The 26,494-nt window shown below is 39.2% G+C and overlaps 1 protein-coding gene and 1 long non-coding RNA gene across 2 annotated transcripts; one reads left to right on the plus strand and one right to left on the minus strand.

The window, feature by feature from the left end:
* Positions 1 to 4,007: 4,007 nt before the first annotated feature.
* irx5b (iroquois homeobox 5b) lies at positions 4,008 to 7,634 on the minus strand. The gene is made up of 3 exons (XM_026918831.3): positions 6,675 to 7,634; positions 5,447 to 5,855; positions 4,008 to 5,208 (listed from the first exon to the last, which is right to left on the minus strand). The coding sequence occupies exons 1-3, from the start codon at positions 6,918 to 6,920 to the stop codon at positions 4,598 to 4,600; spliced, it is 1,266 nt and encodes a 421-aa protein (XP_026774632.3). The 5' UTR covers positions 6,921 to 7,634; the 3' UTR covers positions 4,008 to 4,597.
* On the plus strand, positions 7,603 to 25,860 carry LOC113530090 (uncharacterized). The gene is made up of 5 exons (XR_008302387.1): positions 7,603 to 7,876; positions 8,419 to 8,464; positions 11,933 to 12,293; positions 25,160 to 25,299; positions 25,424 to 25,860. It is a non-coding gene; the product is annotated as an uncharacterized LOC113530090 (long non-coding RNA).
* Positions 25,861 to 26,494: the final 634 nt, after the last annotated feature.

The following is a 26,494-nucleotide window of genomic DNA, read 5'->3' on the forward strand; positions in this document are numbered from 1 at the left end:
TTTTTGAGAAGTACGTCCCACTCGAGCGTCTCATGCAAAGCTAGCCTTTGTGGATGCCACATACCTCCTTTCCAACCAAGTTCACTGGTATAGGGGTGACATGTCTTCTTTCAGCACTTCTTCTTCTTTTATGTAAGGAAGCATATTCAAAGCAAGTGGCAAAGCTGTCACTGGTGTGGCGACGTCAGCCTGACTGCTTACAATAGCGTTTGATTATTAACTCAGTGTGGTTTCTTGTCTGGTTTGTTTGCTAAGCAGACTCTCCTTGTCACCTCTTCACAGTACACACAAACACTTGAGGTATGGAGGGATTCGCGGAGAAAGGAACGAGCAGCCTATGATTTATGTATTTACTGCATCAGTTGGAAAAAAGAGTGGGACAGTAATTTATTCTACAAATGCAGTTCAGTAATTACTGTAATATCTGGGTGGTCTTCGTATTAGAAATAAGCAAACACCTATATCGGACGCCTATGTGCAGAAATAAATTGGACCTTTCTATATGAGATCTGCAATAAATCACTAAAAAAAATGCTCAAAGTAGAAAAATGCAATTATCTATATTTGTGCCTTTCCATTTGAGATGAAGGCACTCATTCACAAAAGTGATATTTACCAGTCTTGGTATCCTACGCATTATTCAAGTACAAAACAAAACATATTTATCATTGTCTTTTAATCACATCAAAAAGAAATATAGTGCCACCCCAGGGTGTTGGCAGGAATATGCAGTGCTCTGTGATGTTATTGTTTTCAGAGCTGCTAAACAATCTTGGAAATTGACTTAGAATAAATGTATTTTAAATATGATAACTCAAGGCTGCCCTAGTGAATACAGAGGCACTCTTTGTCAATTGTTTTCAGAGGGCACAGTACAATAGAGATTAGGCACGCTGTGTTATACAGCACTATTAAGCCTTCAAGCACTGCTATTCAAACTGGTCCAATTTCCCAAATATATTCTCTTCTCTTGACCTTACCCAAGTGCCTCGGGAATGAGATGACATGAGTGCACAAAAGCTGATGCCTTATTATTACACGAAATATACAATGTCTGAAATAATTTCTCATATATTCTTACAAGCAGATTTAGAGCAACATAATAACTTTGAAATTACAGTTAATGTCTATAAAGTGGACACTTCAGCTTTCAAAGAAAACAAAACAATGACAGCTGAGATTTATCACAGTGATTATGCCTCAGTTATGCTCCAGAAATATTTGATAGGGTAATCAGTATGATGCCCTGATACTCATCCACTGTATGTGACAGTTTATCAGGAGAAAATTCTCCCTGTGTAGGATTGAGCCTATATCCTGTTTTCTTGGTCTGCCTGTTCTTTCAGTCTAAACAAGACCTTGTGCTAAAAGACAAGCCAAGATGGTAGCCTTTAATTAGCCAATCATCCTTTGCACTACCATCATCCCTTCGCCAGATATTCTTATCACATGGAGCATGTGACAACAGCAGTCCTGTGTTTAGCTGGAGTGGCTTTGCGGTGCGTGGCATATTTGTGTGCTTGAAGAAGAGCTGCTGAGGGACACTGAGGCAACTCCTGCTTCTAATGATCCTTTCAATTAGAGAGAAGCCCTGAGGCGCTCGCACAGCTGCCTGCTTAAAACACCTCCATCTCGTAACGCCTGTCTGCGCTGCTGTGCTGTGCTGCGGCATTTAAGTCAATATTATTTTAGAGACCGCCTCCCATCTATTATTGAGTAAATTGAGCCATCAGTGACTCTGGACATTTTGGGCCTTAAATGAAATCTATTTGCTAATGCCTGGAGGACTTGCACGTTTGATGCAGTGAGGCTGATTAGACAGAATACACAGGAGGCCTTAATAGAAGTGCAGTTGAAATATCTGTTAAAGAATAAATCAGCTTCAGTTTAGTTTAGGGGAAGATAAATATAAAATAATATGATGTAAATAATGTTAGAAATCCAATTTCTCCTCCATAACCTCCGTCACAGATTGGAACAAAGTGAGAGTTTTGAGTAATCACAGAGATAATCTTCCCTTCAGTCTGACCTCAAACTGATGAATCCACAAGTTAATATAAACAACACCTTTGCAATTCAGCCATCCTGCCCATCAGCTGGCCGTTAGTGCCTTCTCACTATGCAGGAAAAGTCTCCTTAGTCGCCATCGATCGGTCCAGAATCAATGCTTTTAAAAGCCTTACACACTCTTTAGTTACGAGCCAAAGCGTGCATGTTGTGCTCTGACCTGGCAGTATTGATTAGAAGGAGGAGGTGGTGAGAGGAGAGAGGGATGGACAGTGTGCTTTTCTCACACTGACTCTTCCTTTCTGCTCCTCTTACTTTTCAGGGTATGGAATAACCATTTCCATTAATGTCATATTTTTCTCTGTTGTAAAATGTTGTTTAATGCCTCATAATTGGTTTCACTTTCCTGTGCTACAGGGTAGACCATGAAGGAGAGCGATTAAATTATTGCCATGCTTCCTGTAGTTCACTCATTGTCGTGTTGAAGACTTTGTCCTCTATCTGTTCTTACAGCTCTGTCATCACGTTTTCATCCTGCTTTCCTATGACTTCATCTTTATAAGACCTTTTCCAAAAACCAAGTTCCTTTAATAACACTAGCACATTTTAAGCTCTTTTCCAATCTGACCTTGTAATATGGGCTTAACTACACCACTGAAAATTTTGAAGATTTAAATATTAGCCTATGATTAATATACTATGAGGCAAAATATGCTCCCTCCAATTATTCTAAGGTTAAAACGTTAATTTGCTAGGTATGTCAAAGGAGTATTAACAGGTTGTGTGTGGTAATGGAGTGGGAGAAAACCTGAATAAGTGGACACAGATTTATCAGACGGCTCATCATTGGGACTCGTTTTGGTTAGCACTTACCAGGGCTGCTGTTTGAATTCCTGACATCTGCAGTAAGGTTTCTAAAAATGCACTGAATACATTGAGTGTAATCTGTCTCTGAAAATAGCCTTGAGTGAAAAATAAATCCTTGTCAGAAAAACCCTTTAGTGTATCAGTGTAAACATGGAATAGTAAAAGAAGTGGGTAGTTATAATATGGCATGTAATATTAGAAGGAACGTATATGCCCGGCTTTCCTCCATTACACTTTTTTGTAACCATGGAACTGAAAAATAGCTCTTCACCATGTTTATATACCAGACTCCAACTTTGATTTTACCAAAGGGATTATGTCTCTTTCTAAGAGCTGCTGCTTCTTTTCAGGGCTTTGTGAGCAGAAAAGTGGCATTACCTCTGTAAGCCAAGAGGCCTGAGACGATTCTCTGATGTTTGTTGCTGTTGGACCCTGCAATGCCAGTGGTAATAGGGAATCTGAGATAATCCCATCTTTCTTCTGTAGAGTTTACTACATTTTGAACTTACACATTTAATCCCTTTTATAATGGCCTTTGGGCATTTTTAGCCCCTTACTGGTGCTACATTGATGGAATATAGCAAAACACATTTTATGAGAAGATGGTTTGTGGAGCATGAATTTAATATCTCATCCACTAAACCATGTGCCATAATCTCTCTCTTATAAATGTGCACTCTATGTATTAAAACTCTTGCTTCACCCATGAAATTATGAACAGGAGGACAGTTTTAAAGTTATTCTGTGTTTTGCCTAAAAGCAAATCAGTAACATATACACAGTCTTTGAAGAATCTGGTTAGAGACTAATGCTTACAATGCTGAAATATGTATATTTCCTGAAAATTTTCCACTATAAAAAGAAGATTTTGTGCTGATACTGGGTGACAGATGAGGTTCAGAAATTCATGCTAAACATCCAGTATGAGTTTCAATAAGCGACACCAAAAAAAGTACCAGTGCTCATGTTTCTCCACTGTAACTTAGTCCAGGGGATAAACACATCTTGCTGATGGCAGAAAGAAAGAGAAACCCTCAGTGAAAGCATTCTGGGTATGTACAGTTAACCTTTCCCTGGCAAATCAGCAGAATTACTGTCCACACTATGATTTGTTAACACTCTGTCAGGGAAGGTAAAATCAAACAATATATATTTTATTGGCCACACAAAATCTCTCTTATATAATCAAATGATAAAATTGTGAATAAAACCTTAATTAAACGGTCATTCTACTCGATTGCCTGGATTAATGATCAAAAATAGCCTACCTTAAAGGAAACTATAACATCTGCCAGAACGGAAACGTGTATGTCTGCTTAAATGAGATGTTATGTGAGGAAAAATCGAAAGATGGGGATTTTATGTTATCCTATAAAATGTTAAATTCCACGAATGGTACAGACATTCAACTCTTGGATATCCAAGAATCAGTAAAACAAAAGAGGAGTGACCTATAGAAATGTAAAATAGTGAATTAACTTTGGCCTCTTGCGCCGCTCTGCTTTCACGTGGATGGATTAGCAAAGAAGCAATATTTCACTTTATAGTACTTCAAACATTACATTTCATAAAATTCCCTTTCGAATACAAAAAGCTTCATTTACACAAGATGTGCAGTCACAACCCCAGATTTTCTCTTCGTTATCACTCTTATCTAAAGAAAATCATCCAGTTTCTCATCCCAGAGAGGATAAATAAAGGGAGGAAAAGCGATGGGGGATGTTTAACGCTTGGAGTGCGCCTCCCCCTGTGCCAGCTCTTTGCACATGTCGGCCGCTGGGTTTCCTCTGGCTGCTCTGTGCAGCGCCGCGTCGCTTAATCCGGAGCTGGAGGCGCGGCCCGCCGGCCCGAACGCGCTGTAGTTCGTGAAAGCGGGATAAAAAGCAGAAGCGTAGTAGAAGTGCCTGGGGAGGAGAGGACCCCGTGTGGGCGACCTGGAGGGCGAGAAGGCGCCCGTGCTGATGATGACTGGACTCTGAGCTGCTCCGCATGTTTGGAGCCGCTCACCACCCGGCTTATCCGATGTGGCGATCTCGGCCAGAGACCACAGTTTGGGCTTGGGAGCCGGGTTCGTGGAATGAATGACAGATGTGCCAAGGCCGCTCTCTCCGGAGGGCTTCACTGCGCTCAGAGTGTCTCCCTGATCTGCGGGCGTCTCTGGCCCGACTCTGTCCGGACCGCTTTGGAGAGAGGAGGTCGTGGGTGATGAAGAGTCGCACCCAGCCCGCGGCTCAGCGTCTCTCCGAGCGGAGGTGTCAATAACACGATCCGCTTCATCATCAGTGTGTTCTGTGTGCTTCTCGGTCGTGACTAGTCCTGGACTGACGGGAAGGCCTAACAGAGAATTAAAGGAGTGTCAAAGTTTAATTCTGTGTAATAATAATAATAATAATAATAATAATAATAATAATTATTATTATTATTATTATTATTATTATTATTATTATTATATAATAATAATAATTATTATTATTATTATTATTATTATTATTATTATTATATTATTATATGCGTAATATGCACAAATGTAAATTTAATTGAAGTAAAATTTTGACATAACATCATGATATACCTAATTCTTTGGTCGACTCTGCCATTTCGGCTGCCTTAATCGGCTCATCTTCATCATCATTTTTTTCCAAATCGATATTATCTTCTTCATCTTCGTCCTCGCTTCTGTTCCGTGGGGTCCACGTCATCTTGTTCTCCTTCTTCAGTCTCCTGCGCGCGTTGGCGAACCAGGTGGACACTTGGGTGAGGGTCATCTTGGTGATGATGGCCAGCATGATCTTTTCCCCCTTGGTGGGGTACGGGTTCTTCCTGTGCTCGCTCAGCCAAGCCTTAAGCGTTGCAGTGGCGTCCCGCGTGGCGTTCTTCCGGTACGCGGGGTCTCCGAGCGGGAACGCGCCCAGAGGCGCTCCGTACGGGTGCGCGTAACCCAGAGAGGCGGCCAGACCCGGGGACGGCTCATACGGGGAACCCTGGAACAGTGACATTATAGATATTACTCTAATAAAACACACACACACACACACACACACACACATATATACACACACAATAGAAAACTATAGCCTACCATAACCTAAAGATCTCATCAACCAGCAGAAAGGACAACTTTTCCTTTTCCTTTTGGAGAATTTTAAACCTTTCATATACTCTTTTTTAAAATATTTATTTATGTTTTATTTATTAATTTTTTTTGCATGCATTTGAAATAACGTCCCAAAGCTAGGCCAAAAAATGATTAGAGTATAACTAGAAACAATAAAAAAAAAAATCAGACATAATTGTAGAAACTGAATATATAGCCTGAAGCCTATAATATCATTAAAACAATTATCCTAAATGGTTGCCTTTAATACAGCTTTTGTAGGTACTTTAGCTTATTTATAGCCTTATTGCTCGTGGTGACAATTTATTTAATAACAGGCTTATATAATGACAACGAAAATGCTATTGTTTTAAAGCTCAGGCCTGTGAGATTAGCTTTAGTGTGTATAAATGAGATATTCGCCTGTTTGGAGAAATGTTTGTTTTCTTAAACACATTCTTCCTGTCATCTCTACAAACTGGCAGATCTACAACATCGAGCTTGCAGCCAGATGTAAATTTCATATTCTCTTTAATATTTCTGTTATATAAAGGACACACAAGTTTGGGTTTCAACTCGCAAGATAATGTTCAAAAAATCGTCTCAAGTGTGTGCATATATAAAACCATGAGTTTCCAGCAGAGTCTAAAAGTTTACAGTGATCAGAAACCTTTTTCTCACGGTCATATCTAGCCTGAGGACTCACCACGAATGAGGAGAACTGTGGTGCGGATGCGGGCTCTGAGCCGTACTGGAGCGAGTTGAAGGCTGGAGTTTGGCTGGTGAAAGCTGTAGATCCCGCGTACGGCGCAAACGCAGAGCCGGAGCTGGAGTTCCCTCTGCTCAGCTCATCCGCACGCGGCGCCGCCAACGCGCTCGAGCCGTACGAAGGACACGAGTAGAGAGCCAGAGGGGTGGACGCCTGGTACAAGTAGCCCTGAGGGTATGCCATGCTGAAAATCCCAGCCAAACGATCCAGTGAAATGTGTGCACTGCTTCCCACGAGTTACTGCCGGACTCGGTCACATTGGCACGGAGTCGCGCGCTGTGTAGACTGGTACCGCGCACGTGGAACATTCACAAGTACCTATAGTGTATTCAGTGGAAGTGATGGGAAGAGGTCTGGTCAATGCCCATCGGGTTTCCTTCAGATCATCTCCATTTGCTCTGGTCTCCGTTATCCGACTGTTTAAAAAAAATGCCTTCTTTATTTAGAGCAACTTGTCGGATGGCAGTATAAATGTGTCGGAAAGCGCTAGGGTGAGGAATGAAAAGACTTATTCCGCTGTTCCCTGTGGCGGAGGCTACAGGCTCTTCAGCGACAGGAATTGGAAGGGAAGAAGGAAAAGCTCATGCTGAGTTTCCTGCGTCCATCGCGATAATTGGCGGACTGCCTCTCTCTCTCTCTCTCTCTCTCACTCACACACACACACACACACACACACACAGGCTCACACACACACACACATGCTCACATAAACTGACTACACAGATAGGGTTATCCTAGGGTAGTCATCATAACCTTTTTTAAGTGATTGCTTACAATTTAATCTTAACAATGAAATAAATAAATTCCTGCATACTTAAAACAATACCCCGTTTTGGTTGTGTGTGTGTGTGTGTGTATGTGTGTGTGTGTGTGTGTGTCGGGACTGTGATGGAGCGGCAGAGGACGCAAGAGAGTTGGGCAGTGTTAAAGATCTTTAGCGAGATAAACAATGACATTATGGGCAAAATGCGATCAGCATGACTTCCTCCAAGCCGATAGCGCCTGAATAAGAGTTTCACGAATAAGGATTCGGCAGTGGAAGAGTTAAAACACAGTGAGCAAACAGTGCAGGAACTGGAGTGTAGCCTATAAGCAGACTGCAGCGTGGATTACACAGCATTTAACCTACAAGCCTACAGGTAGGCCTGCATTACATCACTCCACATTTCATTTCTTTTCAAAGCTGTCGTTTTCCTGATGAGATTAATTCAGCAACCTAGCCCTGATACTAGAACTAGTGGGTTGGTAGTGTGAAAGGCTGAGTGTGTGGCTTTGCACTACTGGAAAGGCCAGATTTGTCAAAGCTTTTCTGAGTGAACAGAAAGGTTTCAGTTTATTTTGCAGGATGTCACACAAATGGCCATCTGTCAAGGCAAGTTTTTGGTTCCTTCTCGAGCTATGTGAATACACACTGCGGTCAATAATCTCATTTGTGGCTGCTATTAATAGGTGGCAGTACTTACACTAACAGACCCGCACTGAGTGCAGTGTGAGGTCAACTGGGAGAAAGTTATTGGAAAAATAAATCATGTCATGCAGTTTATATAGTATCTTTGATCAATTCTTAAGGTAGAGGAAAAAGGATTCTTTTCTGATTTTCACCCTCATTTGTCTGTCAATAATATATGCTCTGATATTTGATGCCATTTCACAATGAATCTTGTTTACTCTTCTTCTGCAGCTGTCATTTCCTCAGAGCAGTATGAGTCTGCACCGACATAAGGAAGGTAACTGTACTGTATGAAATGGGAGTGAGAGCTGATGATACAGCACGTGCACTCATGTTATTACACAATTATTTGTTTTATTTCCTTTTCCATATACTGTTTTTACAGCATCAAACAGAGTGATTACGCCACTTCCCACCCAAGACAGAAACTGTCAAACAAACAAATGAAAGACAGCTTATTTCCCTACACATTAACTGTGATTGATTTATCAGTGACACACCGCAGGTAGCACTGATTTTTTCTGAAGACTCATAAAATACATAATTTACAGTCATAACCGCAGGGTGGCATCAAACCGTTACTACTCTGGAATGACGTGAAGCTCTAGTCTCCTGTCTGTGACAAGACAAATGATTCATAATGTGCTTAGCTGCTGTAGAGTGTACTTTTATTTGAGAATGAGTCAATAACCCCAGTGGCTAAATGAATATTGATTGAATATAATGAAGCTTGAATAATGGGTGAACACACAGTGCTCATGAACAGCCTTCCCTTTCTCTCGGAGCATCCCTATGCAGCTCTGGTACATGGCCTCTAGTACTGAGATGAAATGTTGTAGTCTGTAATATTAGAACATTAGAAACATCTAAGTTGCTTGTGTAAAGTTGTGATTAGACACATTAACTTTTGTCTTTTACAGCCTCTGCTTAACATTTGTAGTTGTGCACAGTTAGTGAAATGATAGATATGCATGTTTCCCATACATTTGCATATTCGCTTGTGTTATGAGTCGTAGCTGACCAGAATTAGTCTTGAGGAGGTATAGTCCTAACTTTTCTTGTGATTTATATAAAATCCAAAATCATCATCTTGTGCTTTTTGAGTTACCGTCAACACTGAACAAGATTGGTCTGATCTGATAAGTCAGTGAACAACTAATTACTATAGTAATATATATTACATATATACTATACTACTGTATATACATTATTATAGTTTAAGACTTGAATGTGAAATGGGTTAATAAAGATCAGTGAGTTTTGTTAAATTAAAAGCAAGAGATTTGTACCGTTTTTTTTTTTCTGTGTTCTTTAAAGATTCCTTATTTTAACTAAGAATTAACTGCAGGCAAAGATTAGAGATTAGCAAAGATTTGCACTAACCAGTTTAATTCCTGTATGTTTATATTTACTCAACACTCCTAAATCCTGTTTGGTATTTCCTGTCCAGAGACCCTCTCTACTATGTCCTTTTTAAGGTAGTGCTAACAGAATAACTGTGCTTAAAGCGTAGTTTTCCCGTGGTTTGTTTTGACCTCAGTCAGGTCTTTTGGTTTTACACTCCTTAGTATAGTCCAAAGTGTTGTAGGTATCAAATGTCCTTAAAGCAAAACAAACTCTAAAAAGCGGCCTCGCTATTCAGCATGGATTAACTAAAGTGTCTGAAGCAGCTGTGGAGTAAAAATTTTAAGGTTTATAAGCTTCCCAGCCTACATGCAATGAAAATGCACTTTTTAATATGCTATGGCAGATACAGCAAAGTGTTATTAAATCATGTTTTAGGGAAATTCAATGCTGATTAACGCAGCTGTTAAAAAGTGTCACAATGAGATTTCTTTCCACTACATAAACAAGATGTCTGTTTTAAACTTTAACTAAAAATAATGACGTTTTACTAATGATACATTTATTTAATAGACTTTTTGTGCATATTTGTTTAAACAACTCCTTTAAAAATAATATTCAGAAAGATTAAACGCTCTCATTTATTCACACACCAATTAGCCATAGCCTAAATAGGGATAAATGATCAGTGGCCACATGCAGACAGCATTCCTAATTAATTACAAGAGTTTGAATTACACTTACAGTCATTATAGCCAGGAAAACAATTCCTCCTGTTACAAGTCCTTGTGTAACCAATACCCCTTGGGTATGGATGTTTGGAGTGGGTTGAATGGACAAACGTTTTTCCGAGACATTCTTTTCTAATGAAAGAGATGACATATCAGTGGAAATGGAGGAGAGAACAGCTGTGACATGAACAAAGCACTATGGGACATTTTAACGTGACGTCTCATTGGTGGGAGCTGTTCAAGCCACAGAACTCATGTGATTGCATTCCAGTTTCCAGTTTTCCAGTTTTCCCTGACTCCCAAGAGGAGTTGATTTGGTTTAGTCTTTAGTGAGATTTCTAATTTTGTGAAGGTCTCGTTGGTCTGTGGAGGAGCTTTGGATCTATTAATTGGTTGAGTGAGTAAATAAATGACTGAAGGAATGATTGAATAAGTGAATAAGTCTATGCGATGATCTCATACTTTTCTCTTCCGGCTGACAGTAGGTAGATCACACAGATCTGTTTTTTTCTATAGACATCAGTTTTAAAATGCCTTGTGACTACAGCACTATCAGAAATATCCACTGTTGCTGCTGAGGCCTTAATGAACATGGCCAGCACTATAAATGGCACGAGCCCCTGTGGGATTCTGCTGCCCAAATGAAGTGCAGCGGAGGTTGAGCCGGGACTGAAGTGTGACAGATGAACTGTGGTTAATGGCCACTTACAGAGAGGTCTCATCTCCACTGGGCCATGCATGCACATCAGCAGGTGACTAAAGCAGCAGCTCTACTTGTCAAACTGTCCCATTACTGCCTAATGAAGAGTAATCATGCTGCTGTTGAGTGAAATGTTATTCTTGGCTAAAAGGTATTTGTGCTTGTCAGCCGGTTTTAGGTTAGGGCGGAGTAAGGGGAGGTTATACGTTTATGATTATATCAGGTGGAGGATGTGGTCACGTAAATATCTCTAAACTTGAACTTGACATAATATCTTATTATAATATTTAAAAGGTAGAAGGTTAACAATGGCTTAAAACCTGTAAAGCTGTATGTTTAAATAGTTTCAAGGTATTTCAGAAAGGCGGATTTGCCAGCGATTACAATTTTTAATTTACTAATGAACAACTCATTGTGCTTTTTAACATTATTAGTTATAATTAGATTTAATGTTGTGGACTGTCACAAGATAAGTTAGTTCCTGTTATCACTTATATTATAACAGTTCCTTCACCAGCCTCTCTTTTTTCTTTCTCTTGAAGTCAATAACACAAAACAAAGCTTGTCATGTTATTGAAAAACCAGAAAGTCCTCTGTCCTTAAGACTTTCGTGCGGCAGAAAACTTACTGACACTGGACAATCCTACATAAATGTTAAAAAAAAAAACATCCCAACAGCAAACTTCACCATGTCAACGATTATACATTTTTCTTTGTCAAATAAGACCACATTTTTAATATGTTCATTATTAGTGAGAGATTATGTGTAGCATCTTACCATACAAGTCCCTGTGAATCAGCTGCTACTCTAACTACAGTTAGAGCCGTGCTGTTATAGAAAAATAATCAAAACGTTCAGATTTGAGAAGAACCATAAATATGTGTTAGATATATCCTCAAACATACCAAAACCTCCTTCGTTGTTTGTGAAAATGTCAATGATGCTATTTGTTACCTTATACATTGGCAGGAGTCATGGCGTCTAATCCATCAGTCCTTATCAGTCCCTGCTGAGACCTGTGATCAGCGGGAATGCTCAGGTGACTTAACCCCTCCAGCTCAGAGAGAGCCCTCAGAGATACATGCACTAGTTAAACTCCCTACGCCAACACAAACCCTAGACTGTCCAGACGAATCTGTCCACACAAACCAGACGGATCAGAATGAAAGCAAACAAGTCATGGGACATGGAGGAGAGGATCAGGAAACAGGACTGAACGTGGACACTGAGAACAGTGGACAGAGGAAAGAGACCCAAGATCTGGATCCTGTGGAGAGGGATCAGGAAAACCCCAAAACATGCAGAGATGTCAGAGAGCATCGAGCACAAGGTGAGTCGGCCATCAGAGTGGTGTGAGCAGGACAGAGTTGTCCCAACGGTGAAGGTCACAACATTAGAAGAGGTGAGCTAAGACTATGCTATATTCTACTCATGGCCATTGGATGTCATTTATTCAGCCTATGCTGCTTAACGGAAAATGTGTTCATATTTAGTGCATATATTTTTTATTTCTTATTATAGCACAGCACTGTAGAATTCTTGATTCTGATTGGTCAGGAGATGTTGATAAATTTTTTTTATAACAGTAGTGATAATAGTGCTGGCTCAAGTCAAGTTTTACTTTTTTTTTTTTTTTTTTATAAATGTGCTAATTCTAATGTATTATAATTTCTATAGTAACAGCTCAATTCACAGGGACATAATCTAAGCCTAGTAATAAACAGATAAAAAAGGTGTTGTTATTTAACAAAGAAAAATATATAATCATTAATATGGCAGTGCTTTTTGTAAGGAGATGTTTATTTAACATTTATAGAAGGAGTCTCCAGTCTTCCAAAGTTTCTCAGTAACATGATAGTTTATAAGACAATTTATTTAAAAAATTTTTTTTGTGGTATTATCTTCAATAGAGCAAAAAAACAAAAACAAAAACAGGTGGGTGAAGAGAACAGTCTACAGCTGCTATAACACAAGTGATCATAGGAAATAATTTGTCTCATGGATGAGTCACAAAATTAATTGTAACTATAAATGGTTAAAAATTGCAACATGTTCAATAAAAAAAATATTGAATCATTAATCAGTAATCATTGATAAATTGCTGTGGTATAACACTAATGCTTAACTATACTATTACTAATAAACCTATACTATTTTCCTAAACATCATTGATTACTATCTACTCTATTGTTTAAGTATTGTGTCTGCACTTAACATTTTGCAAATCTGTGCAGAAGTTTTACAAAAATATCAGTTCAGTTAATGTTGTTCTATGACCTTATAATTTCCTTAAACATCACATGCTGTATGCTTTTTCTCACAGTAGGTTGGATAACACCCGATTCAGCCATGCATGGAAAATTCTGGCAAATAAATAAATGTAAATTCCTGTAATTTGTATACGTCTTGTTTAAACACATCATGCCACCTAACACTTACATTTGATTGATGTCTTTCTTTTTTCTTCAAATCAGGACTATTTGTCTCTGTAACTCTCCAGTAGACTTTCTCTCTTTTGCAGTCTTTGTTTTCAGTGTAAATGATTTCTCTGATCATATTCACTGTAAAGCTTGCCTAACAGTCATTTTCTATTCTGAATCTACTTTATCAAACATTTCTTTCCTCAGCAAATGAAACAGTTCATCCTCTGAACATGATATTGTCAGTATTTTACAGATGCGCTAAACCAATTATGTATTCATTTCTTGGAAAAAAAATTCAAGTGTTGCATTGATGGTTTGAGGAGAGAGTGGAGGATCCAGTAATGCAGTTGCGGCTGTTAGAGCTTCTTTCACTCTCAGCACACAATAGAAAAGTTTGTTGTAAGGTGTAGAAATCTAAGTGATGTACAAAACACAGTCGAAACAATTTATATCATTTTGGTATACATCAGACTGTATAATGAATGAACACTTTAAAAAGCATTTGATGAACTGAATCCATGTGTGTCTTTCCATGTGTGTATGTTTTTCTCTTCTCCTCTCCTTTCTCGACCGCTAGTATAAGAAGTAATGATATCTATTGAGTAGGGGGGAGATTGATGGGCAGCAGGCAGAGCTGCACACTCTAAAGTGCCCATGAAGGAGCCAATAGATAAATCAGTTTAAGCCCTGGACCCCATTTAAAGAGGCCTTGGCAGGTTAATGTGATAGCCTCTCCAATACATTACACTGCACCCTTATTCAGGTGAATAGGCTTTCTCTTCTCACTGACCCACACTCACTGCAATCTCATTGTGTTTATTTCATTTGTGTGTTTGCGCTAATCTATACAGTTTCCAGTATCAGGGAATTATCAACTGATGCAAGGCAACATTTGATGGACATTATATCGTAGGCCTGTGCCGGTAACAGAATCATCTTATTCGGGTAACTGTGTGGAAAATAACTACAGTTAATAGGCTGATGCGTACTTCACCTGGTGAAGCGATAAACTGCTTTCAAAGCTGGCATTAAAAAAACTTACATATAACTTTTTACTTTCCATTTAAACACAAATGGTCAGAATACTATTGAATTAAAAATTGCAAATGAATTTTTTTTTACTTTAGGCCATGACTCTTTTAGTTGAACTATCTTGATTTGTGAGCAAAGTATATACTACGTTGAGTGATGGGGAAAGGAAGCATGTGTGTGTCTCAGTGCTCGCAGAACTGAAGCACACTCACGAGTCACAGTTTCTTCGCACGCTCGCTATACTGCTCCATGTTTGTGCATACCTTTGAGTGTGCGCAATTCGTGGCACCCTGTACTCATTTTTAATGACCATGCTTGCTGATACTGTTCTGCTTGCTCAGGTCAGCAACAGCTGACAAAGATGTGGACAGTTGGGTTTTTTTATTTATTCTTTTTTAAAATATTCTTTAGGTTCACATAAACTGGAAGTAAACATTATACTGTCACTGGAGGCTATTACTATAGGAGCTAGGTTTATTGTGACCGTGCACAGGCATGTAGCATGATGGCAGAGAGCTGTGGTTCATTTAGATAAAAGGAGAAAACAGAATGGTTTGTATACTGTAGCTATAGCTTTTGAGTGATGCTCACATTTTTGTCCTCAAAGTTGCTGCCTTCTACACATCACATAAAGCCCTGAGCTTATTGTTTTATAGTGAAACAGGCCATAGATATTTGGAATGTATATGTTCTAAAGGGATACTAATACAAATATGAATAGGAGTTGTACTATTTGAGATACTGGGTTTTTTTTTTTTGGTTTTTTTTTGAATGAATATGCAAACACACACACACACACACACACACACACACACACACACATATACACACATTTGTGTTTCTGTCCTTTTGAAGACATTCCATTAATTATTGCAGCTAATTAGTGCTATGCCTAAACCTAACCCTAACCCCAGTAACCAAAGCAAAACCTTTTGGCTCATTTAGTCCTTTTTTAAATAAAAAAACTGCATTTTTTGTAAAATAATAATTAAAAAAAACTTTTCCTTGTAGGGACCAGCCAAATGTCCCCACAAGGTCAACACTGTCAGATATTCCTATCCTCTGGGATATTTGGTCCCCACCAAAATATAAGCACACTCACACACACACACACACACACACATTCACACAAAAAATCTTTTCCCGTCGCTTTTGCATGCATATCTTGGTAGAGAGCACTCTGAGTGGGTGGGACCAGTGTTCAGCCAAGCCTTGAGCATATATATCGAATATTTGAATATCAGAGGCACTCGTTTGCATCCAAATGAGTTCTGCTTGTCTGGCTGATGGACAATTTTAGTTTGACCCCTGCCTCTTTGTATGCAACCTGCAGTTTACTGTCAAAAGAATCTCATTGTTTTCGCTCCATTGTTGTGAACACCCCTGGCAACCCTGCATTTCTCAGTGTCATAAAAGTATAGATTTTGTCTCTAAATATAGAGCTTGTACTCCAGTCACACTATTGTTTAGCTTTAGCTGTCCCTGTTCTGTTTATCACAGCTGAAATGACTAAAAGCTGAGGCAAAATAAATTCACTTCTTTTAGAATGCACATTGACATAAGCAATTAATCTATGTTTTTCATTAGTTGTGTTTGTTCATCCATCTCTGTTTTTGAGAGTTTGGTGGCAGCACAACACTTTTTCAAATGACTTTTTACGGAGCGTTTTCTCCACCCAGCCCCCCTTTCTGTATTTACCTTTTATGGCAAAGCACATGCATAATGAATACAGAATATTAAAAGCAAACACTATCTTATTTTCTTTGTTTGGGAAAAAAAATGCTTATTAATGTGCAAATGAGTGAAGACACCTCACCTACTCGGTGCACACACAGGCGCAGAGCAGTTTAAACACAAACATCAGTTCAGCAAAGAATTGGACTCAGTGGGAAGAGACGACTGATGCAGTGGCATTTAATTCAGTGGTTGCTAGCCTATGACAGGCTCCATAACCCTCTGGTGTGTATGTGTGTGTGTGCATGCTTACTCATCTGCAGCCTCTCCAAATGACTTACCCGATCACTTGTGAGAGAGGAGTGTATTTAAAAGCAATTGGCTCCTCAGATGAGAAATATGAAGATACCGATATTATGCATAAAGTTATTTTGGACTCTCCAAGGAGCACTAAAGAAGTAATTCCCCTCGGACGGAGATACCCAGAAACTAATATGAATGCAAATTGGATTAAACGGCTGCATTAGTGTCTGATAAACAATTTAGAGCTCCGAGGGCTCGGCAGGGATGGAGTCTGTAGAAGCAAGTGCACTCTCGCAAGCGAGAGGATACCAGTGAGAGTGCAGCATGGTGCCTGTCCTCACACAGTGTTAGCAATTAGAGTCGGCTAGTCATATGTACTTGATTATTTTTGAAAGTGTAAACAAGCCCATGGCTTTTTAGTGTCAAATTTTGTTGCGAGTTGAAATCAACTCTAATTTATTCAGGTTTGTGAATATGACATATTAAATACCAGTGAGAGAAAATTAGACAAGCATGGTAATCTGCATGGTTTGATAGTTAAATAACATGTATTTGAACAGATAAATAATGTTTAAGTAAATTCCCAACAAAGTTTTTTTTTGGCCTTTTAGTTTTGTTCATTCTGGGTTATATTACAGGACTGAAGAATGTGGGCTTATGCCTGATCTGGAGTGTAAATAATAAGCTGGAAAGGAGAGCCCATCTCTGATCACTTTCCCTGTCCCACTCACAGTAATGAGATGCTATTTAAAAGTAGACAACTGAGCCTAGACATTACACGACTGCCCACATACACAGTCACTGTTCACCCGCTGCTATAGGAATCATCAACTCCCTCAGACTCCCAGCAGTCATCTCTGTGTACATATCTAAGTTGCTGTATGATATTTTTGTCCCCATGGTATTTCATAAGATACATTTTTTTGCTGTTATACCTACCACATTCAAACAGCTGTTTTTTGCCAGAAAATATTGCCTAAAGACATGACACTTCAGCAGTTAGATTTATATTTTATGTGTCTTGAGGTGTATCTCTCTGTATATGATGTGGATCATAGCTGAAGAGGGTTACATGAGGAATAAAGAAGAGCTGTATTAAGTTTAACTAAAAGGCCAGACTGTGTGCACAGTATAATAAGACTCACAAAACAGCCTTTTTGCTTTCTCAGATGGGCTGCTGAGTGATTTTAACAACCAGCTAAATTTGATTAACCCAAGTTACTCTGCCGTGAAACACTGACTATGTACTTAAACTGTAATACTATTTTAAAACACTTGTAGCTTTTATGTAATAAGTCATCTGTAGTGTAATTGCAGGGTTTAAATTGGGACAGTGCGAGGAAGTGGAGCTGCAGCACCTTTGGTCAACCAACTCTGGCTGATTGAAAATTTTAAAATAGTATGGCATAATGGTTAAATAATTGTGACAATGTAATACGGTTTCTCATTGCTTTCTAGAGAAATGCTTTGATTTCAAAACTTTAAAATGTGTTTCTTTAGTCAAGGGTAACTGCTGTGCGTGTATTGGATCATTAATGCATAAATGTGTTAATTGTGCTTGGTTAAAAGCATTCTTGTCGAAAGATAAAACCCGCAATATTCTGTGTCATGTTGATGATAAACTAAGAACAGTGTAAACTTGAGGTCTGGCCTAATTGTGGTTAAATTAAACCATGAGGACAGAAACAGGCATATCATGAACTAGTTTTAATCATGTTTTCTTGATATCAGTGTGGAACTCCACACAATTACACATAAATTGAATTTGCACCCACCAAGAAGTAAGACACTTGCTAAATTTCCTCACTTCCTACATTCCAGTTTAACCTTTCATTGTAAATGTGTAGACCGTGTCATACTGATGATTAAATTATATACTAATTTCCACAACCATTCAACAGTATCAGCATCAGTGTACATTGAGAAAAGTTGATTTCTAGTTCTCTCAGGAATGCAAAATGTCCAGAAGCCTAATTAATCTAGAAAAATGCAGTTGCAAAAAAACTGAGTTGTCCCTGAAAGGCCTTCTGAGGGCATTTGGAGAAGAATACTTTTTGTTTCAGTATGACTCTTTTTGCGTTTTTAGCAGCAGGCTTTGGAGCAGTTTAGGGGTGTGTGCTTGTATGACACACATGAGGTGTGGCTATGAGATCCTTTCAGAGGTCATTTAAAAAGCAGGTGGCACAATTTCTAACAGATATTTCACTACTTCTGAGATTTCCTGAACACAAACTGAGCAGCAGCTCAGCTTCTGAGGAGCTCTCAAGCACCTCACTCTTGCATGCCAGGCTCGTGCTGTGTTGTCGCCTCGAATTTAGTGCAATGCTTTTTAAAAAGTGGAACTCAGCAGCTCAGAGTCTCACCTGGAATCTTTGCTTGTCATTCTCATTCTCCTTCCTGTCTGTCAAGCTACTCGGTAATCACAGCACTGTTGTTTATTCTCTTTGATATGTCACAGACGTATGCGACGGTGTTGACACAAGATTCTCTTGTGATTTTACATGGAACGTCCCCTCTTTTCCCGTCTTCATTGCGCTCTTCAGTTCACGCTTTGGATCTTAAAACGTAGGAGAGCTGCTTTGATCAGTAAAAGATGTGCATGCGCAGAAGTGCTGGCCTTTACAGTGAGGTTATATATGGCACACTGTTCACCTGAACCTTCTTCTAGCTCTGCACACTTCCTCAGCATGTTTCAGATCAAAACCGCTAAAGTGGAGCATTAATGTGTGACTCTAATCAGTACAGCTGAGAAAGTTATTGAGAATTCAAGCTAAATGTAACATGTCCACTGAGATTTAGAGGATGTGCTGCTGAAGAAATCAGGCTGTAGTTCAAGGATCTGTCATCTATTTATAGCAAAATTCTCGTCTTCATTTGCTTCAACAAACATAGTTGTACCTGGGCATGCACCAGAATTGAGATTTTGTAGTACCACTGCTGTGAGATGTTACCAGCATATCTTTTGCAAAGTACCCAGAGTTGCACTGTAATACAGACAACTGTACTCAGTAGTTTTTAGGCACATTGTATTACTATAGTTCTTCGGTGCTTATTGGCTTAAAGTGTCGTTTCTTTAAAAACACAGAAAAGCTGTAGACCTAGTAATTGCCTAAGAGTTGAAAACATAATGTCACAAAAAGCATAATTTGTCAGTGCAGTATATATATAAGTTATGGATTCTATTTGACTAGTTATTTTAATATTATTGCATATCAGGGTCTCTCTTGTGATTACAGACTTTACAGACAAACCCCAGGGTCTAACAATAGTAGCTTGAAGAGTGGCGTTGTTGAATAAAATTATTCAATCATTCATCTTCAGTAACTGCTTTACTCTGGTCAGGGTCACGCTGGATCCAGTAATTATCCTGAGAATACAGGTGGGAATACCCCCTGGTTGTGTGCATGCATGGAATGGAGTCCCATTCACACATGCTTTCCTGCCTAGGGGCAATTTACAGTAGCCAATTCACCTAGCAGCATGTTTTATGGAAGCGGGAGGAAACCAGACTACCTGGAGGAAACCCATATGGACACAGGGAGAGAATGCAAAGAAACTCCATACAGGCAGTAACCCAAGCTCAGAATTGAACCCGGGATCCTGGTGCTGTGAGGTGACAATGCTACCCACGTTCAATTTTTCCAACATTAAATTCTTACAGTGTTTGTGTCCTGCTGGCTTGACAGGACAACCACCTTAAATTTAGTACTGAAGTTTTATTTCTATGTAGACAACTCAACCTCTAATTATTAGTCAGAGTAAACGAGAAGTCTCCACTTTTTAAGCAGTAAATTAGTGTCATAATTATCTAACGACTCTGACACACTGTTTCACAAGAGTAATTAAATACACTAAACTGATTGGTTTGCCATCCTCATGTTTCTTTTTCATTGAAACCTTTGAGTGTGTACTTTGTTGGTGAATGGAAATGTTTGTCTAAATGGTTTGTATGATGAGAGTGTCTCACTAATGAGATCCCATGGGGCTGTGAGTCTGGAGCTGTTCCTGAGTAATTACAGTCTCTGTGAGACGTTAAACCATCTCCTGTGTCTTTTTGTTGGGCCATAATTGCATGCAACAAGTGCGGCAAGGTTTTCTAATCTCTTCCATGGCAGGGATGGATTTAACTTTCATAGTGGTGAATTTGGTTGGGGCTGTAAAATACACTCACACAGTAATTTTGTAGCACAGGAAGGAGATTTGAAAAACAAGGAGGCTTATTGAGATTGATAGCTGTGCTGTTTATCATGTTGAGAATTGTCACTGTGTGCTGAGAGAGATTCAGGTTGTGTTTATAGCGCTATTTGTATCAGTTGTGTTTTTGAATATATTAATGACAACTGCAAGTCGCTAAAAACAGAGACAACGGGCAAATCCCTGTTTGTGTATATACCAGTGTACAGGAAATTCTGTTGGGGTAACTTCTAAAAATTTCTGTCAGTGTGTTTCTCAGTCACAGATGTCTGTGTGTGTGGCAGGTAGAAGGCAGTATCAGGAGAGCAAGAAGGCATGATGTATGCAGATACCAAAACTGGCTCAGGCTCCAGCTACGCTCAGAGCTCAACCCCAGTGACCTGAAGTTCTTCTGGGAAAGTGACTTCTCTACATAACAGTGCGTTAAAATACAATACCAAATAAGTGATTCCACAGTTTGATTTTATTTTCATGGCTTTAAATAAGGTGACTTGCACATTAACTTTAAATACGTCTGCTGAATTTGGGTAACCTTCTTGCCAGGGTACCATGCATATCATACAGGGACATTTCAGTGGAGCTAGAAATAATGCAGATTGATTTGTCGAATACACTTGTCACAAATCATTGCTAGGGCTGTTTTCAAACTGATCTACTAAATGACTATACTAAAATAATCAGTCAAAATAGTATAGACCATTTAGCTGCATTATTTATTGATTCATTCATCTTGGGAATGGACACATACTCAACTAGTGCAGACAGTATTTCTGAATTTAGAATAGTAAATTTGATCTTATTATTTTGTTTGTGGGTGGTGGCACAGTGGGTAGCATTGCTGCCTCAAAGCTCCAAGGTCCCTGGTTTGATTTTGAGCTCGGGTTACTGTCTGTGAGGAGTTATGTATGTTCTTCCTCGATTCATGTGGGTTTCCTCCAGGTTCTCCTGTTTCCTCTCACTTCCAAAAAACATGCAGGTAGGCAGCTTGACTACAATAAACTTGCCCCTAGATGTGAATGTCTGTGTGAAAGTGTGTGTGCCTGGTGCCCTGTGATAGATTGGTGTCCCATTCAGGGTGTATTCCTGCCTTGTGTCCATTGTTCCCAGGATAGGCTCCAGACCCACTGGAAGCCTGACTAAGATAAAGCAGTTACTGAAGATGAATGTTTTTTGGGTGCTTTTCTGTTGTTGATTAAACATATGCATAGCCCAGCACATCAACTGATATTCCATTTAACCACAGTCTGACTGGGGTCAGCCTTGTTTTTCTTAGCTTTAACAAGGAAAACGTCTGCTGTAATCCTCTTACACTGCTCCTCCTGGTCCCAGCTCACTGTATAACTTAGCATTGGAGTGACTCTGATAAGGCCAAATTGGCTTGTCTTCCTGCATGATGTCTTAGCTTCTGTTTTTAGGCCTGGGACACCATTTTACTGTACTCACGAAACCAGCAATGCTGATGTAAGCATTGTGTTTATCTTTGTATCAACAGTATGTTACTGGAATACAGTAAATTCATTGGCCTGTTATTGTTCAGTGCAGCATAATTACGTGTGTCTCTCAGCACAGCTCATGCTACATTATGCAGGTCCAAACAATGCATTATATTCTAGAGTTTTCAGTCTAGCAGAACAAATGTATGTGACAGAGATATGCTATATTTATGAGGAACAAGTTATGAAATAAGGTGATATACAGTAGATAATGTTCTGGTGCTAAATTTGTGTTGTAGTGCTTATAAGCGAGTGTGTAGACTGATTCTGTGCAGCACAAGCAAATGGACTGTGACATAATTTTTTGTTTGTTATCTGTACTCCAGCATGGATATGATAAGAAACAATGACCATGAAGAAGCTTTGATTCAAGTGTATTTAGAACTATATTAAATGAGTCATATAGCACTAATAGCTCATTGTTCGCAACATGTCCTAATTTAATTGGACAATTCTTAGTCGTTCCTTTATCAGCTGTAAGTCATTGCACTATTAGTTCATTATTTCATGTACAAGAGAGCTAACAAAAGGCCCCAAGGCGTATCCAGTTAGGTGTGTCCAAACTAGATGTTGGTAAATTTGGTAGAAGTAGGAATACACTGCCAAACTTAGCAGACAAGGAATAGTGAGTGCGAGGCAGGAATACCCTCTGGTATGGGATGCTAGTCCATCACAGGGCCTGTTCACACCTTTTTAAAATTTATAATCACCAATCCACCTATCACCATTGGAAGGAAACTAGAGAACCTGGAGGAAACTTGGCCACAAGGCATGTGAAACACTGCACAGACAATAACCTGAGCATGACCCTGAAGCTGTGAGCCAGTAATGCGACCTGCTGTGCCACCATACCATCCTGTATTGGATTAAATAGTGAATATAGTCATACAGATCAAGAACATTATCCAGAATGCAGGAATTAAATAGGTCTAAAATTACATGCATAGAAAAAGGTTTTATCTAGCATTCTAAAGGGTTCTTTGGGGTCAGTGGGTTATTGTCTCTGAGGGAACCATTAAAAGTCCTGAACAGAGAGTTTGCCTTCAAATAGAACCCCTTTAGAAAGCTAGAACCATTAAAAACATTCAAAGAACCTTTGAGGATCCTTCTTTCTAAGAGTCACCACCAGACTCAAAGGAGACTGGAGGCAAGCCTCAAGAACTGGAAGTCCAGATTACAGCTTCCTAGAAGTATATTTACAAAGGGGTTCTGGGATGAAATCATACTGATAAATGAGACAAAGATGAAGCTGAACCAGATTGATGGAAAGAGGAAAGTGTGGAGATAAAATGGACTGCTTATGATCCAATCATGCTGCCTCATCTGTGACACATGATGGGATGGGCATGTGTGCGGAACTGATTTACTTGTCTTTATTGATGATGCCACTAGACATAGTGGCAGCATGATGATAAATTAACTTCATAGCTCCAAGCAAATGCTTCACAATGATGCTTGCCCTTGCATGAGCCCAATAATGCAAAATATACTACTAAAGCAACATGGTTGCTTTGGGGTTGGGTTGCCAAAAAGTGAAATGTTCTCGATTAGCCGACCTGAAATCTATTGTGCATGCACGTATTTTATTGAACTGAAGATACTAGAGGCAAAAAGCTGTTCAAACAAGCAGGGATTGAAATTGGATGCATTAAAGGCATAATGCATTACTGGCAGAGCATCACCAGGGAATATAATCAGCATCTGGAGACGTCTGTGGGTCACAGACAGTCATCAACTGCACAGGATTTGCAGTCTATAAGCATGTGAATTGAAGATTTAAGATTACGTTAATTTCTCCTCTGAAAATATTTATTTACAACAATACCGTTGGTCAATTTAGATGCATGACAAAGATAAACCATCATAAAGTGCCTTAGTAAGGTGTTGTGCCACCATGAACCACCAGAACAACTTCAATGGTGCTTGGCATTGATTCTACGGGTCTCAGTAACTGTACTGGAGGGATGAACATCATTTTTCCAAAATATGTACCCTGAATTGGTGTTTTGATTTTGTCATCCAGGAACAGACCACTCCCATCAGGATAGAAATGTTTCATCATAGGATAAAGGTGACCAGAATATCTTTATATTGATTTATGGAGACACTTCCCTCTAAGCAGACAAGTGAGGCCAAACCATATCAGCAAAATGCCTTCTACAGCATAAAAGCCAACATTTTTCCTTTAATTTGTCACCCCTCTCTAGAGAAATGTCTATGTGAATGTCTGAATTAATGTAATTAAAATGTGGAGTGAAGAGTCCAACAAAGAAAAAACTGTCACTGTGTGAATGTGCAGTTATGGACCTCTTTGTATATTTTACATAAGGCAGAGTGATGACTGGTATCACACTGTGCCTACATCAGTAACCATTTCTGGTAATTCTTTGAATAAAGAAATACATGATATTGTGCAGTCCTCACAACCAGCGACACTAAGTCAAGTGCTGTAGTTGTAATCTAAACTGAAACGAGAGAGATTCCTCTCTTTATCCTGTGATTTCATGCTCATCAGAGCCTGACTCCTTCACAGCTCCCAGCAGAGAGGAGCCTGAGTGCTTTCTAGCCTTGGATCAGTGGCCTAAACCCAGGTTCACACTGAGCAGCTGCTATCAGCCGTCGCTCTGACATTCAGGCGAGCCTGGCAGGGCTGGCCAAGCTATTATCCTTTAACTACTACACTCGTGTTTCACTAGGCCCCCATCTAGTCCCGTAATTTCACCGAAATAACATGTTATCATACAGGAAGCGGGAACCTCTTAAACGACGAGGCAGGGAGACGCTATCAGTTGTCTGTCTGAACAAACGCTGCGAAACATTCTCTCGTAATTTCACTGACCTTGCGTGGTGGTGTCACTTTGCTGACGTGAGGGCACATTGTATAGAACAGGTGATCTCTCTGCCACACACTCAGGCTTTGTGTAAATGGGTTTTTCATTTCTCAAATACTCATCTGATAGAGCGAGAGGGTGGCATGTCAGATCACACAAATATGGTCCTGTATTTGAAATAAGGTCAGATTTACAATAGGTGTTTTGTGTGTGTGTGTGTGTGTGTGTGTGTGTGTCTCGTTCCAGTGTTATCTCCATCCCTCTCTCGCTTTAATTTCTCTGTGGTGCAGTTCCTGAAAGCCTCATTTGAATATCCTCATCATAACAGCCCTGTGGTGGAACCTCAATTAATATGTTAATGTTGCTGTTCAAGCTTTTTAATTAGTGTAAGTATGGAATGTATTGCAGTTTTGGAGAAGTGATTACCATTTTCTGTTATTTTGTGGCTGTCGGTTTATTATAATTTGATGTTAACCTTAATGCTGTTTTATTTTTCTTTCTTTCTTTAAGGAAACTCTGTTTTGAATGTTTGAGGGAACAATTGCAGAACAGCTGTTGCCACCAGCTGAAAAGTATGACATTAGTCAAGTATCCCCTGATTGCATGTAAATCTGTAACAGACGCACACACACACACGCGCACACACACACACACACACACACACACACACACACACACACGCAGACACCTTCCAGTTTTTTCCCCCTTTCTCTTTCATGTGTCTTCCCTTTCCCTCCCCCAACATTGGTCTCTTTTTCATCGAGGGTTTTTTTTCCATCTCAGTAGACTGTTGAGGAACATTTAGCTTTCAGACAGAATTATTCAATCATAACTGCAGGGCCAACATTAGATTTTAAAAGAGTAATTAAAGTTAAATACAGCACTGATGATCTACTCCTTCAGGATATGTTGTGATATTAAATTATTTATGACTAGAGGGTCTCTCTACCGTATGTAAATCATTTAGAAATGTAAATGGGTTACTAAGTCTCATAGATTATGTATAAAACACTATTCCCATGTTTAGCTCTGGCTTTTTAATCATAACATTAGGATATTTTTCATCAGTGCCTGAAGTAACAATCAAAGCTGTTAGCCTTGAAACACTGTACAGGATAACCAGCCACATCAAATTCCTAAAGGATAAAAAGCCTGTTGTTTGCTTATTTTTGAAAGATTTGAACCTGTCACTGAGTGTTAGTAGCAGGAAACACATCCCATTAGGCCTGTACTGACTCGAGATTTCTCATTAGTAAACAGTGAAATCCATGTGCACACATGAATTTACAATGTATTTTTAGCTAAATTGATTTTTATTAGATTTTAGGAATCAACACTGCAATGTAAAATTGTAGCATAAAAAGAATAAATTATAGCATTTCAAATAAAAAGAATAGAATATAGCATATAATGTGAAAAAGAATAAAATAAATAATTCTAAAACTATTGTGCATGCTGAAAATAAGAAAACAAGAACACCAATAGGTAAACTTGCATTTAAATTTTCTATCACCAAATTTTCAATTTTACTTAGCAAATGCTTTGGTCACACACCCAAACACAAGCGTTTTTATTGCCAGC

The sequence above is a fragment of the Pangasianodon hypophthalmus genome, chromosome 9 (genome assembly GCF_027358585.1).
Source record: "Pangasianodon hypophthalmus isolate fPanHyp1 chromosome 9, fPanHyp1.pri, whole genome shotgun sequence".
In the NCBI taxonomy this organism is placed as follows: domain Eukaryota; kingdom Metazoa; phylum Chordata; class Actinopteri; order Siluriformes; family Pangasiidae; genus Pangasianodon; species Pangasianodon hypophthalmus.